The 14,509-nt window shown below is 41.1% G+C and overlaps 1 protein-coding gene across 1 annotated transcript in view; it reads right to left on the bottom strand.

Annotated features, from left to right (window-relative positions):
* The window catches only part of MYO15A (myosin XVA), a 761,224-nt gene that overhangs the window by 659,045 nt on the left and 87,670 nt on the right, over positions 1–14,509 (bottom strand). The window contains exons 6-7 of the mRNA XM_069212299.1: positions 10,624–10,698; positions 2,948–3,038 (exon numbers count right to left, since the gene is read on the bottom strand). Of these exons, the coding sequence (XP_069068400.1) occupies positions 2,948–3,038; positions 10,624–10,698 (166 nt within the window). The remainder of the gene's footprint in view (positions 1–2,947; positions 3,039–10,623; positions 10,699–14,509) is intronic.

The following is a 14,509-nucleotide window of genomic DNA, read 5'->3' as shown; positions in this document are numbered from 1 at the left end:
TGTTGTTGAAGTGTTATCAGCCAATCAGATCTCTGCATGAGATCGTTAGGGGGCGCAAATCCTTTGCGTCCCTATAAATACAAAATTTGGATTTTCCTAAATTTCTCAAAAACTACTGAATGGATTTACACCAAATAACAAGAAAGGCTCTTTCTGGACCAAGAGCTATATTTATGCCAAATTTGGTGTAATTCCGTCCAGTGGTTTTTGCGCTATCGCTGTTCAATTTTTCTTATGGAAATTAACATTGGAAAAGCTCTAAATTTCACCCCCCCTTTATCTCGACCCTCGCTTGGCGGATCACCTCGAAATCTTCCAGACAGCAGCTCACATGACTGGCAATTTTTTTAGGAAAATTTCATGAAGATTTGTTGAGCGACGCCAAAGATATAGGCATGCAAAAAAAACGCTTTTACTATAGAAAGTAGGTCCTAGCTATAAGTACCTAGTTATATGTATTTATTTATTACCTAGTGGCAGTCGCCAGTAGGCAGTTAGAGTTCGGACCATGTTTCCATAGAAAAAGTGTTTTTTATTTACTTATATCTTTGGCACTGTGTGATGAATCTTCACAAAAGTTTCAAAAAAAGGGCCCTGGTGATTTTTGTTGTGTATGGAAAGATTCGGGGTGATCCGTCAAGCGGAGACCGAGAAAAAGTGGGATTAAAAAAAGCTGCATTTCCCATGTTAAGTCCCATAGTACCTTTTAACATGACTACAGCTCGAACAGCTGAACGGAATTGCACCAAATTTGGCAAAAAGCTTGCTGTTGGTACGCAGATTGTGCTTTTGGTTATTTGTTATAAATACGTCAAGTAGTTTAGGAGAAAAAAATGAAATCCAAATTTGTATATCTCTAGCCTCGAAATCACGCATATATTCATGAATTTGTGCTAGAAGAAGTGCTGTAATTGGCTGGCCACAAAGAAAGTTGCAGCCACCATTTTATATTATGAGAGAGGGTTCCCGGGCTGAAAATAGAAATGATAAGTGGTATAAGGGGTTAGGGTGGAGGTACCCTGACCCCAGGGGTATGATATAGGTGTGTTTGTGGGTCAAATTATGGGTTTAAAATGATTTTTCTTCACCATGCGCAATATCTTCAAATATCCCTGAATATTTGAGGATATTCAAGGATATTTGAGAATATGCACACAAACAAAATTCACAGACTCATTCATACACTAATTCATTCACTCATAAATGCACTTAGAGCCTTATGCACCCACTCACTCACCCATTCAGACACTCATGCACACACTTGGGCCAGATGTATGAAATCGTTTTACCCATTCTGTGTCAGTGGGAAAATGCTTTAGAAGTTATGGCCCTTAGACCCATTCACATACTCACACCCCCACTTTCAAACCCACTCAGACACTAACGCACCCACTCACAGATCCACTGACAGAGACATGCCCTGTGGTCAAAGGCCATGCGTAGCACAGGGTTGGGTGGCTATAAGGGCTTAGCTACAGTTCCTGGCCCCAGGCCAGTCCTTGTGGCCAACCCCGCCATGCACGGCCAAAGGCCATGTCTGGCGGTGGTTGGATTAACCTTTAGTAATTAAAATGACTTTGTTGAAAATACATTAGAAATTCACTGAAAAAAACAAAGGTTACAGGGACGTTATATGGACGTTATAGTTAGGTTCTGAATTTACTACAAAACCATAGAAATTCAGCAGTTACAGTTAGAATTATTTCAAGTAACTATAACTCGCGGACTAAGGTAACTATAACTTGCGCTTTCGCCAAGCTCTGGTAAAACTCAAGAGGTAATCAAAAATAGGGATGTATATACATGAATATATGGTGTCAAGGGATAGACTACCGATAGCGAGGGAAGTGCCTCATGATAGCAACCACCAAGAGCCTGTCGTCTAGCGCTTACAAACTGGCTCATTTGCTCAACACTGGCACATCTCTATTCAAGAAGGAGAAACCCATATAGCGTGTGTGTCTACTTATACAGGGTGAGTGCAGTAAAATATTCCAAACTAAACTCTCACATCACTCTCCTGTGTCACAAATGTAATTGGGTCCTCAAACTGTAAGAGCTAGTCCCTTACCTTCAGAGAGAGGAAAATTAGAAATGAGTCCACACGCATTCCTGAGTCTCTTTAATATTGTGGCCCTCTGACAAATTTTATGCAGAGTTGCTAAAGGGCTCACTTTTACTACTTTTCTGATTGCGTACAGGTTCCAGCTACCCCAGCTCCTGAAACTGACTAGGTACCTAGCTTCAGATAATTGAGCACACATGAAATGATACTCTCAGATAAGTTTGAGACTGCTTTACTAGTCCTAACGGAGTGTCCATTCAATCAGGAGGAATCTGATTCCTCTTTTGGCCAAAGGTTAACTTGTTCTACATGTCAGGAGCCGCCATCTTTCAGCTGATGTCATTGGGCTTTATCATGGCTGCAGCCCCACAGTCCTCTGCCAACAAGGTAATCCTTGGAGTCGTTTGACAACTTCAAATCACTTGGAAAGGGCAATTCTACTCTGACAATACATAAACATGTGCCGCCATATTGTCTCTTTCACAGCTCCTTGTAATGTCAGGTCCCAACTTACCTACACTCACAAGTGAAGACGTCGGGAGGTTGCATTTAGCATTCTACACAGTCCAGTAAATAAATGCAAGTATAAATACCTACTCAGAGGGGTGTCTTACACCTCACTGGCATTTTTGTTAAATGTTTGCACCCAGTTTTTTAAATATATATGCTGCTAATGCTGTTGCAGATGTAGCATGAAGGCTTGATCACAAACACCCACGTACTCTGGGTATAGTGATTTCAATAGGGAAAGATGAGTTTTCATAAAAAACATGAAATCTCATCTTTTTTTAATTTTTTGTTTTTACTTCCTTCTTCTGTCTGCTTGGTGGGAATATGCAACATGGACTCCTGTCTTCATGAGCCTGCTTATTGAAGTCATACCTGCTGCGTTATATTACGCTTCTGATTGATGGCCGCCAGGTACCGCAGGACCAGCTTGGTTGCTTCTGTCTTGCCGGACCCACTTTCACCACTGAAAACAAGCAGAGAAACATTTAAAGGGCATCACTAAACTATGATAACACTAATTGTCCCAAAAATTGAATGGATGCTATGATTTGGGAATGCATCCTTTTATTTCCAAGGATGAAACAGCATTAATGTAAAAACGAGTTTGATACCACATTTAGGGCCTAATTTAGAACTTGGTGGACCCATTACATCTAATAGGATTTAGATTTCAGCAGACTGGATATCCGTCACCGTTGTGACAGAGTAACCCGTCCGCCAAGTTCTAAATCAGGCTCTTAGTCAAGTTGATAAAACTATCTATCAAGTTCCTTCAATTTCATCTCCATTTTTCTCCAAAGAAACATTAGTTGTACATCAAACTCATATCAGTACATTCCAGGAATCAGTGTAGTGTTAAAGTAGAGAAGGTATGGATTGATTCTGCATTTTGTTTTAATGGTTGCAATACTACAGCTAGTGCGTGGTCTCCAATGTTTCAAAGCAACATCAAATGTTATGCTAAACTAACTTGCATTGTATTGTATCTGGTTTTGACAGGCACATACGACTGCAAGTGGCATTGTCAATTAGATCCACAAGGTATCCCATTTGAAAATTTGGGCTGGGGATGTATGTATAAATAGAAAAGCTTTGTGACAGCACAAGCTAACGTTGACTATTGCATTTCCTTCACCCAATCATAATGATCATGTGTAACTGTTGGACTCCATGCTATTAACGGTGCAATAATATTTACTGAACGTTCGTTACAGGACAAGTTTCCCTTGGCTACTGAGAATCCATGTGATCCCACCACTCAAGTGACTGGCATTTAGCACTAGGGTGGTTATCCCACTCGGTGGATTCTACAAGGAGGGTATTCCACCTTACTAATGACTCCAGAGTATCATGATAACAGGACATAATTGCCAAACTATTGAGTACCAAAATCTAAGGAAGGTAGGTGTATATAAATGAGCATAGGTTTAGTGTACTTAATTCCCAATGCATGTACCATAACAATAGATATATCTTCAAGATACAGAGATGTGAAGTTAAGGATAGTAATGATATACTTACCAGTATGTCCTTATCTTTTCAATATGTTGGTACTTAATGTATTGGCCATAATATTTTGGTAGCACCTTATTTCATTAGTTTATATTTTTACATAGAACCATAAGGAGAGAGAGAGAGGCGTGATGGAGCCAGCAGTCATCTGTCTCAGGAGAAAGCACATGTGGTGTATGGTGCTGATTGCGCTACATTGAACTCAGTACACAGCAAACCAGAGTTACAATTGCAACATAAGGCAGGGCTTTTGAACAGCCATCATTCTTTGTACACCTGAGTGATTATGTGGCACACAGATCTTTTCACACAGTTATGGATGTTGCCACACAATCCATCATTCACTATTTAACAAAATAATTGTTTCCAACTCAAACGGATCAAGTTACTAAAACTATGGTGACATGTTTGCCCGCAGTGAATGGCCTGTCACAAAGATTTAATGGTCATCTTTCAGTTGCTTATTTCTGTATTTGGCTGCTAAACTGGTGCTAATGGGGGTGAAACCTTTGCCCAGTTGGTATTACCACATGTTAAAATTATAAAATAAAGTAATACTATCAAAAAATGATCTGCATTATGCTGTGCAATTTGCCTTTTCATGCAGCATAATTTAGTCAGCCCTGCAACATACTTAGATGCTTTGGTGCAGCATAATTCCAGTGGCCCTGGCCCTGACTCACAAACCATGGTGTCTTTAGTGGGTCACAAGACCCCTCCCTTTCCTCAGTAAGGGTAATACACAGACTATTATTCTCAGTGCATCTGAATACATGGTTTGCGAGCTCATATTTTCACAACATTTGTTTAAATAAACGTATTTAACCAAAACCAGGATGCAAGGGGTGAATTTAGTGCAGTAAGGAAAAATCTAGCAACATTTACCATATTAGACTGGTTTAAATATTCTCAGTATCTACGGATGTATAGTGAAAGTACATCAGCCCCCAAAGGAAACCACCATCGAAAGCCTTGCAACGAGGCTCCAGTCAGAAGCAGACAGAACGCCTCTTGACACATGCCCCTCTTGATGCAAGCTTGTTTCCAATTTATCACCACTCCTAGAGGTGTTAGTGGTCACAGGCTTGTTAATCTATTTTAGTGCAAAAGCATTATCAATGAAAGTCCCCCATCTTCTGCTTTAAAAGCTCCCCTCACATGTGGCCTACTGGCCACCTTAAGCTCGTCATCGTCAGCAACAGCTAGACTTTATATCTCCAGGTGAGGGGGCGCTAGGTAGGCAAGCGCAGTGGGGTGTCGGGATTCGGACATTGGTATTTCAGTAATTTACGGACTGAGGCCAAAAAATGATTCCTTTTCGTATAGTGCACAACCTGACGTCCTAAGCACACGAATTTCAAGCTGCTATCATATGTGCTAAAGAAGTCATTAGGGCCTAAGGAATTCATGAGGTGTGTGCATCTTCATCTTTAAATGGAATTATAGCTGTCGCTGAATGTTCACGTGGGAATGCAGAGGTGATCGGTAAAGTTTGGGATGTAGGCAGAGATAGGTTCTGGAAACAGAGCAGGGTGACGGGGATAAGAGATAAAACAGGCCTGAAGGGTGACAGAGTCTGAATTAAGGAAGAATCTTACCAAGGCTTGAGAATGGTTACTCCAAAGCTTAGTGGTGTCACTCCCAACTCTTGGCGAGTCACTGACATCACAGCCAACGAAGAGGGAGGATCAGGTCTGAAACTGAGGAACTGATGTGAAGATCAGCATGAAAACTGCACTGAGACTGGACATTGAAGTCAAGTTGACTGGAGCGTAAAGATGAAGGAGGCGAATGACTGTCTCAGAAAAATGTATGCGAAGCAGGGGTCTCAGCTCAGAAGCTGTTCTGACAGGACAAAAGCTCTGCTTTGTAAGGAAAGGAGCAGAGGGCAGGCTCTGAGCCAGGAGAGTAATTGTGACACCAGAGTCTGTCTGTTCTAAGTAAGTGATGCAAGTGATGATCTCAGAGTCTGTTATCAATGTGGAACGTAGTGCATAGCTGTGTTCAGCATAATTTCCCAGAGCCATCGGATGAGGACACAGCCTTACAATGTCACTAGGCTCTGGCGTTAATTTCAAGGGTTACGTCAGAGTGGCCACAGTCTCCAGGTGTTACATGTGAGGGGCCTCTATCTGCGTCGGTCCTATGGGTACAGCATCAGCGTATTCTATAGGTGTCTCAAAGATTGGCTTCCTGGAGACACGAGTAAGACCTTAATCCTAAGGGTCATCCAGTTGAGACTTCAGTCACTAAGGCTCACATGTGTGTAGCCTTTGTCTGAAAGCCTATGTCTTCAGAGGTCTCCCATGGGCGAGGTTTCACTTTCCTCAAGTCCCAAAGTTAGGCCTCAGATTCCCAGAGTCACAAGGTGATGCCTCATTGTTCATGATTCAGATGGTGAGCTCTCAGTCTCCAGGGTCACGTTAGTGAGACCAAAATCTGCACAGTAAAATAGGGAAAGCCTCAGTTTCCATAGAACACATAGGTAAGTTCCTGGACTCCAAGAGTCACAAGTGCAAGGCCTCAGTTTCCAGAGACCACATGCGTGAAGCCTTCATATCTAGAAATCACACGCTTAAGGCCACAGTCACCAGGAAGCTGGCAAGACAGCATCAACTCTTCAACAGTAACAAAAAAGAGGCCTCAATTTCAAATGGACACACATGTGAAGATTCAGACACCAAGGGTCACAGCGGCGTGGCTAGATGTGAAGCCTCAGTCGCAATGGGTCACAGAGGTGTGGTCTCAATTTACGGTAAAATTGACACATATCTTCTGGTCTCCAGTGTTCAGTGGAAGGACTTAACCTCCAGTCGCCATGCATCTGGTACAGGAATGTATTTACTTTCTGTGGCTTCCACTAAGAACACCGGATAGATAGGCTAAGCTTTGCCCCACAGGAGGGATAGCAAGAGTAAGATAGACATTTTAAAGAGTAAAGATCAATCAGTCTATTGCAGGGTAGGCATACTATACATGTGTGCATGGGCACCCATGCGCACACCCACACCCACACACACAGGAAACATTCTTTTCGTAGTTGCCACGCAGCCTTTACAATGCAACTTTTTAACATGCATATGCTTTATCACACATGGCTTTACCATGCATGGTAAGTATAGTTAAGGTAAATATAAGTGTGTAGTGTGTGTGTGTGTGAGTATATATATATATATATATATAGATATATATATATATGGATATATATATAATTCTATACCCGTGATCAAGGCAAGGCCCGGCTGGGCCGAAACGTCTTGGGGAGAAGCCGCCATTAAAGCACTTGTGAGCAACGTCTGCTGTGTCCAGGCGTATCTAGAATTATCGGATACCGTGTGTTGATAGATAGATAGATAGATAGATAGATAGATAGATAGATAGATAGATAGATAGATAGATAGATAGATAGATAGATAGATAGATTTGTATACTGGCGGTCGCCAGTGGGTAGTTATGGTTAGGACCTAGCTTTCATTGGAAAAGCGTTTTTTTGTTTAGGGAATAACGCCCTTGCAGCGCCCATTGATGAACCATCACGAAATTTTCATAACTAATACGACAGTCAGTTCAGTTGCTGTCTTAAAAATTTGAGGTGATCCGTCCAGCAGGGGCTAAGAAAAAGGGGGGAATCCCAAAACGTGTATTCCCCATGCATTTTCCCATAGGGTCTTTAGACATGACTACAGCCCGACCTGCTGAACAGAATTACACCAAATGTGTCAGGAACCTAGGTCGTGGAGCACAGATTGTGGCTTTTTGTGATTTGGTGTAAATCTGTTCATTGGTTTAAGAGATATTGAAGGAAAAAGAAATATAGATATCTATGGATGCAGAGGCTCAGCTGCGGATATCTGATTGGCTGCTAACACTTCAGCCAGGAAGTGTTGGCAGCCATTTTGGGGAGTATGAAAAGAAAACATAAAAAAAAGAAAAGGGGAGAGGGTGGGAATACCAAACCCACTGGCCTTGGTGCTGGGATTCCCCCGGGACTCTACCGGGGCAAAAAAGGCATTTTGTTTTTGAATTTACGATAAAATGGGCAGAGGATTCGCAGATCTGCAGAAATTTTTTAAAAAACAAAAAAAACAAGCACGGTCTCCTGTGCTTGTTCCTAATTTATACTCGGGTGGGCCAGGACCCAGGTCACGCAAATTAAATGCCCCCCCGAAGGGCTCTAAAGAGCACCGAGGACCACCACCTCACTGGGGCTAGATTAAAAATAAATATATGGAGGGCTGCGTGGCCCCCCTCCAGGGCCATATACAGCTCTGGGGACTGCCAACCTCCAGGGCCTGCTCCTGCTATCTCCTGAGGTGCCCACCCTCAGAGGACTGCTGTTTGCTTTTGCTTGGCAGGACCTGTGATGGTTACCCTAAATAAAAAGCAAACACTCCGCTTCCAGCAAGCGGGAGTTGTCAAAATGGTCCTGCTTGCTGGAAGCAGAGTTTTTATCTTTTTCCCTGCCCACAGACATGCGGGTAAGGAAAGAGATGAAAGTATTGCTCCTGCACGCAGAGAGCTGCATTTCCAACAGCTCCCTGCATGCGGGAGCTATGTCGTAACATTGTTAAAGTTACAGCCACACAAAGTCACTGGAGACATTCCCTCGGCATCCTTTACACAATGTAGTGTAGGAGATGCACTGTACATATACCCTACAAAGTAGCACTTACTAATTAGCCAGTTAAAAGTACTCCGGTTGGGTAGACATTCTGCTCAAAACAGTGCCTCTACTTGGATGAACAAGAGGGAAGGATTCATCCTGGCATGATGCTTATTTCACAGAAATTAAACCTCACGGGAAGCATTTGCAGATAAAAACAAATCAGGTGTCCAATTTGAAGCTCCACTTCTGTAAAGTACTAATCATCCTAATTTCATGTGCATGGTCAAGGCAAAGCAAGTGTATTTTTTCTCTGCATTTCCATCTTGAAAAGTTATCTGTAGTCCTTGATGGAGTTGTTTGCATCCTTGCTTTTTCTGAGTGTAATATCTCATGTAGTCACTGTGATGAGAGGGTTCTTTCTTGTCCTGCTGCTGAGAATGGAGATTGTGTTCTCCCTTTTAAAAAGTACAAATATGAATAATGGCTTAGAAGCTCTGCCTTTTCTTACACCACCCCATATACATTAGTGGTATGCAGCGTCTTCCTGCTATTTTCCCAGGATGATGGATAGCTTACTAAAAGGACCCCCAAGCGCTTTCCTCACCAATTTTGGAGGCATGTTCCAGATCATAGGAATTTGATCACATCTCCACCAAATAAAGAAGCTCTTCATGAATGGCATGGGGTTGGGTGGTTATAGGGAGTAGCCTGCAGCCAACCGACATCACACACGACTAAAGGCTATGCGTTGCATGGGGGTGGGTGGTTATAGGGCATGCACGGCAGTGGTTGGATTAACATAAAGTAATTAAAATTACTTAACGTCGAAAAAAAACACTGAAAAAAAACAAAGGTTACAGGGACGTTATAGTTAGGAAATAGAATAAAAAAACATAGTAATTCACTTAAAAACCAAAGATTACAGGGATGTTATAGTTAGGATCACATTTCAAATATACAAAACCATAGTAATTCAGCAGTTAGAGTTAGAGTTATTTCAAGTAACTATAACTTGTGCTCTAAGGAAACTATACCTCGCCCCCTTGCCATGTACTGCTACAACCCATATATTACACCAGTCATGACATCTTCTATGGCATCACTTGAAATTATCACTGCAATATTTCCAATAAAATTATGAATGAGGAAACTGTGCATGACATTGGCGCGCATTATAGTTACCTTAGGGGATGAGTTATAGTTACTTGAAAACAGCTCTATCTATAACTGCTTAAGTTCTATGATTTTGTACGTTGGAAATGTGAGCATTACTATAATGTTTCTGTAACCTTTGCTTTTTAAGTGAAATATATATATATATATACAAATATATACACATATATATATGTATATATATATATATATATATATATATATATATATATATATATATTTTTTTATGGGTGTAGAGGTTGGTATGGATATAGGGAGATATTAGGGTGATATGGGTTGTTTTAGGGTTTAGGGGTGGTTAAGGGTTTGGGTTGTAAGGCTGTTTTTAGATTTTTGGGTGAATAGGGGTATAGGGCTTAGAGTTGGGTAGAGGCATGGATAGTAAGGGTACTTTTAGGGTTTAGGGTTGGGTAGGGGCTATATATATATAAAAGCATGCATAGTAAAGGCATATACATGGTAAGCATTCTTGTAAAAAATGTGTCATAAAGGCACATGCATGGTTAATGCATGCGTTGTTATTTTGTATATCACACACACTCAGTCTCACATTTAGCTACATGACTGGATTTTTTTTCACATTCTCAATTTTATTTTAGTCTAGTGTGTACTCTTAACTTACTTCTGAATTTGTGCTGTTCATATTCTTTCAATTGTAAAGAAATCCAATAGCTTAGGGCCGTGTTCACCCTACAGAAAACTAATAACTAAAAATAAAATAAATAGGGACACATAAGTTCTCTTTTCATATTCTCACCTGATAATAATGCACTGGTTGTGTTTGGCATCCATCATTTTGGTGTAGGCAACATTAGCAATAGCAAAAAGGTGCCTGTAAAAGAAAGAACGAGTTTAACATAGTGCACATTTCTAGTGAGTTAGGGTTTGTCCCTGAGCTCTTAGTTCTATAGGCATAGGAGCTTGTGGTAAAGAATGGTAAAGGTCCAGGTCAAAGTTTGGTCTTAGATTTATTGCACTCGAGTGAAGACCTGGAACTTTTCAGCACCTCTACCCTGAGAAAACCAAATTCTTAATGAACCACATTCTTGAATTCAACTATGTTCTCCCCTTTGTCATCATCTGTGCAAAACTGTATTGTAATTTTTACCTATACTCTTTTTTTCACACTCTATCCCCGTGGCTGCCAGCACTTGTCATTTCAACCTCTAATATTCACAAAATCATACAAAACAAAGAAGAGCGTAGTAGTAGTTGCATCAACTGCACATCCTGTGAGTGTCATTCAGTAACATGAATGAAATGGTAGTTATGTTCAACCAAACATGTAAGATTGGTACTGAATGGTTAACTATGCCCTACCACCCCAAGGCATAGACGTGTACTCAATAGAGTACAACTGATAAATAGAACACGGTAAAACCACAGCACTCATTAGAAGTCCAATCTTTGCAGGTTTATAAGAAAAGAACACTTTACATCAAAGTACACTGTTCTGAAATGGGCGGCCCCACTAGGACACGAAAAGAAGTCACAAAAATTCAAATCTGGTCCAATCTTTTAATAGACAACTGCTGTTTCTTCATACAAGGTTAAAAGACATCAGCAGTCTTAGTCCGGTAATAACCAGTCTTTCATTTATCAAATGCAGTCATCGACAGCCAACATGTGTTTCATCACACCATGTGACTTTTTCAAGGATGCAAAGTATAGAGTATACATTAGGTATAAAGGAAATTACGTTACATTATATAAGACAGGACATCCTTACAAACCAATCACCATACCAACACCGAAATGCTTGACTATGGTACCAGTGATACAGAGATTAATCGAAGCAGTGCACCAAATATGTTTGAAAAAGTAGCCAAGGAAAATGTATGGCCCAAAGTAGAGTTAAACAGAAGGGTCTGAAACAAAAATTAATTAAAATTGAATGCCTCAAAAAACAGAAGCTCTCCCGATGGTGAGATACCACCACCCTGAACAGATACTAAGAATTAAACCAAGTCACTTGGCGACTCTGGGTAATTTGTTTCCTGTCTTTAATGACTTGGTCCCAGATTTATTGGGGGAATGGGAACATTTAATTGTCATGTTCTGTCTGCATGATAAATCTTCTAATTAGACATGCCAAAAAGGAAAAACATTTAGTAGAGATTGCTACACTGGAACAAGGAATTAAGAATCTAAGGGCCATATGTACGCAAGCTTTTTCCCATAGACACAGAATGGGTAAAATCCTTTGGTACATCTGGCCCTAAATTTGTCAGAAGCCACTGACAAAAATTATAATATTCTTAAGGAAGTATGAAAGCGCACCAATTGCATACGAAAGAGAAGAAGCTAAAAAAACATAGAAGGGATGACAGCGACAAATGCAATGGTTGTGTTTTTACATTTGCCCAGAAATTCAATTATGTCAAAATTACCTCTCAATCGACCACACCTAAAGAAGGCAATATGAATATGTCCACCTCCAATAGTGTGACTGATGTCTGTAGTATTTCAAGTGGGGGCAGGGACGCCTCCTCCGCTATTGTGGAGGTGCGTTACCCCCCCCCGCCAGCAGCAGCAGCTGCAAAACGTTTACGATAAAACCATACTAAACTATGTGTATTATGTTTTTTTCATAAAAGGGGCAGGGCTAAGGGCATGAAAGGGACAGAAGGGGAGTGCACAGCACTCCTCCTCAGTGTGCATGTATGTTTGGCTGGCCGTCTTAGGCCGGCCAAACACACATGAGCACAAGGCTCTCTCCAACCCGACACTGTACTGCCGTATTGGAGAGAGCAGGCAGAGGCTACCACTCTGCCATGGAGCGCCCTCGCTAGGCGCTCCGTCCAATTCTACCCCTGCTTTCATGCTGCCAGCAGTGCGAAAGCAGTGATAGGATTGGATGTAGGGCATTCTGGGAACCTGTGCTTGCAGTGAGAACAGCAAAGTGGAGCGGGGTGGTGCGGCACGGCGAGACAGGTAAGTTTTTTTATTCTTGAATTTTCAATTTTGTCGCAACCCTAAACCCCCTTTCCCCTGGCGCCACGTTCCACCTGCCCCTTTTTCCTCCAGCGAGCCGCCACTGAGTGGGGGTACCGACCTTCCACAGGTGGTGGCTTTGACCACAATACCAACAACAAGAGGTACATATTCTTCTTTTTTAGAAGAACTGGAAAGGTACAAGAAAGGGCAAGGAAGAACTACAAGTTTAACAAAAATACCAGAAGACCAGGAGGGGTGGAAAAAACAGTAGAAGTAAACAAAAGGGAGGGGATGGTTACAAGATCTGTATCTCGTGATCAAAGGACATGAGAGAATGACCCATGGCATCTGTTGTTTCCACTGTTGCCCCCAACCTTGATAACGTACAGGTGTTTAACTTCTCTACTATATCACTATCTACTGACCAAATAAATGTATTAATCAAGGGTTTGGACTTTTGTCCTACTTCCATGCCAGACTACATATTGATCTTTTTAGATTTGTACGGTGTTTGAAACTGAAGAAATATTTCTTGGATAAACCTTGTTCCAATACTTATATTAACAATTCACAAACAAAATGCAACAGAACCATCAGGGACATAAGAGATATCCAATTACTCTTGTCTCTGGAACATGATGGTGTGACAAAACAGGTGTTGGCTGTCGATAAGTGCTTTTGATATACGAAGGACTGGTTATTACGAATTAAGACTGTCTATTTCTGTTAACCTTGTATAAAGAAATGGCAGTCGTCTTTTAAAAGATTGGACCAGATTTGAATCTTTGTGGCTTCTTTTCTTGTAAGCCTGCAAAGATTGGACTTCTAATGAGTATTGAGGTTTTACCTTGTTTGATTCACAAAATCATGTTGCCAATCACTTTCTTGGCGCAAAAACTCTCATCTTCACATTTATATTTTCAGGCGTAACAAGTGTTCTTCTTTGCCCATGGGTCATGCTCCATACCCCATAACTCTACTCCAACCCATCAATAGGTTATCTTGTAATTTACTATTCAAAGTTCCACTCTGTTCCATGCTGTGTTTGGCTAAGAGAGTGACCACACTATCAGCTAACCTGATCACATGGATGAGGAAAGGAATAACTGATTTCTAAAATCACCCCACTGCCATGAGCAACAAGTTTCCATGAGCTGGTAGGCTACTGCCAGTCTTTTCCCCATCCAATATCAAATATATCTATTTGATCCAAAAGAATATAGAAAATGCAGAGACCTCCCACAATTAACAGTGTTGTTCATAGATCGGGTTCTCGTCCGTCTGCGCCACAAGTAGAGAACAGCTTGGTTTGAGGGAGTGTGCAAAAGTGGAATATAAGCTTTGGAGTTAGGGTATTGGGTTAGAACACCAACATGAGACACCCTAAAATCCAGAGATTCTGTAGGGTCTATGTTATGCTGTTCAAATCTCACTCATATAGACTCAGCATCTGATTAAGAAAAAAAGTGCAACCTTTTTTTTTTGGATTAGTGTGAGTGCATTTGGAATATTTGTTGAGCCCTGTGTCAACATGTGGGCACAGACTGAGAATTTATGATAATACCCTAGCACCTACAATTTATACTATTCATAACTTGCACCAAGGCTGTCTTCCTAATTTATTTTGACACAACTCCCAGCACTCTACAGTATGGTGGATACACTTTACAGGCATAATTATTACCATAGAAGGCAAATGTAATTCT

The sequence above is a fragment of the Pleurodeles waltl genome, chromosome 10 (assembly GCF_031143425.1).
Source record: "Pleurodeles waltl isolate 20211129_DDA chromosome 10, aPleWal1.hap1.20221129, whole genome shotgun sequence".
Lineage (NCBI taxonomy): Eukaryota > Metazoa > Chordata > Amphibia > Caudata > Salamandridae > Pleurodeles > Pleurodeles waltl.
Note: the sequence above shows the minus strand (reverse complement) of the source record. Positions and strands in the feature narration are given on the sequence as shown.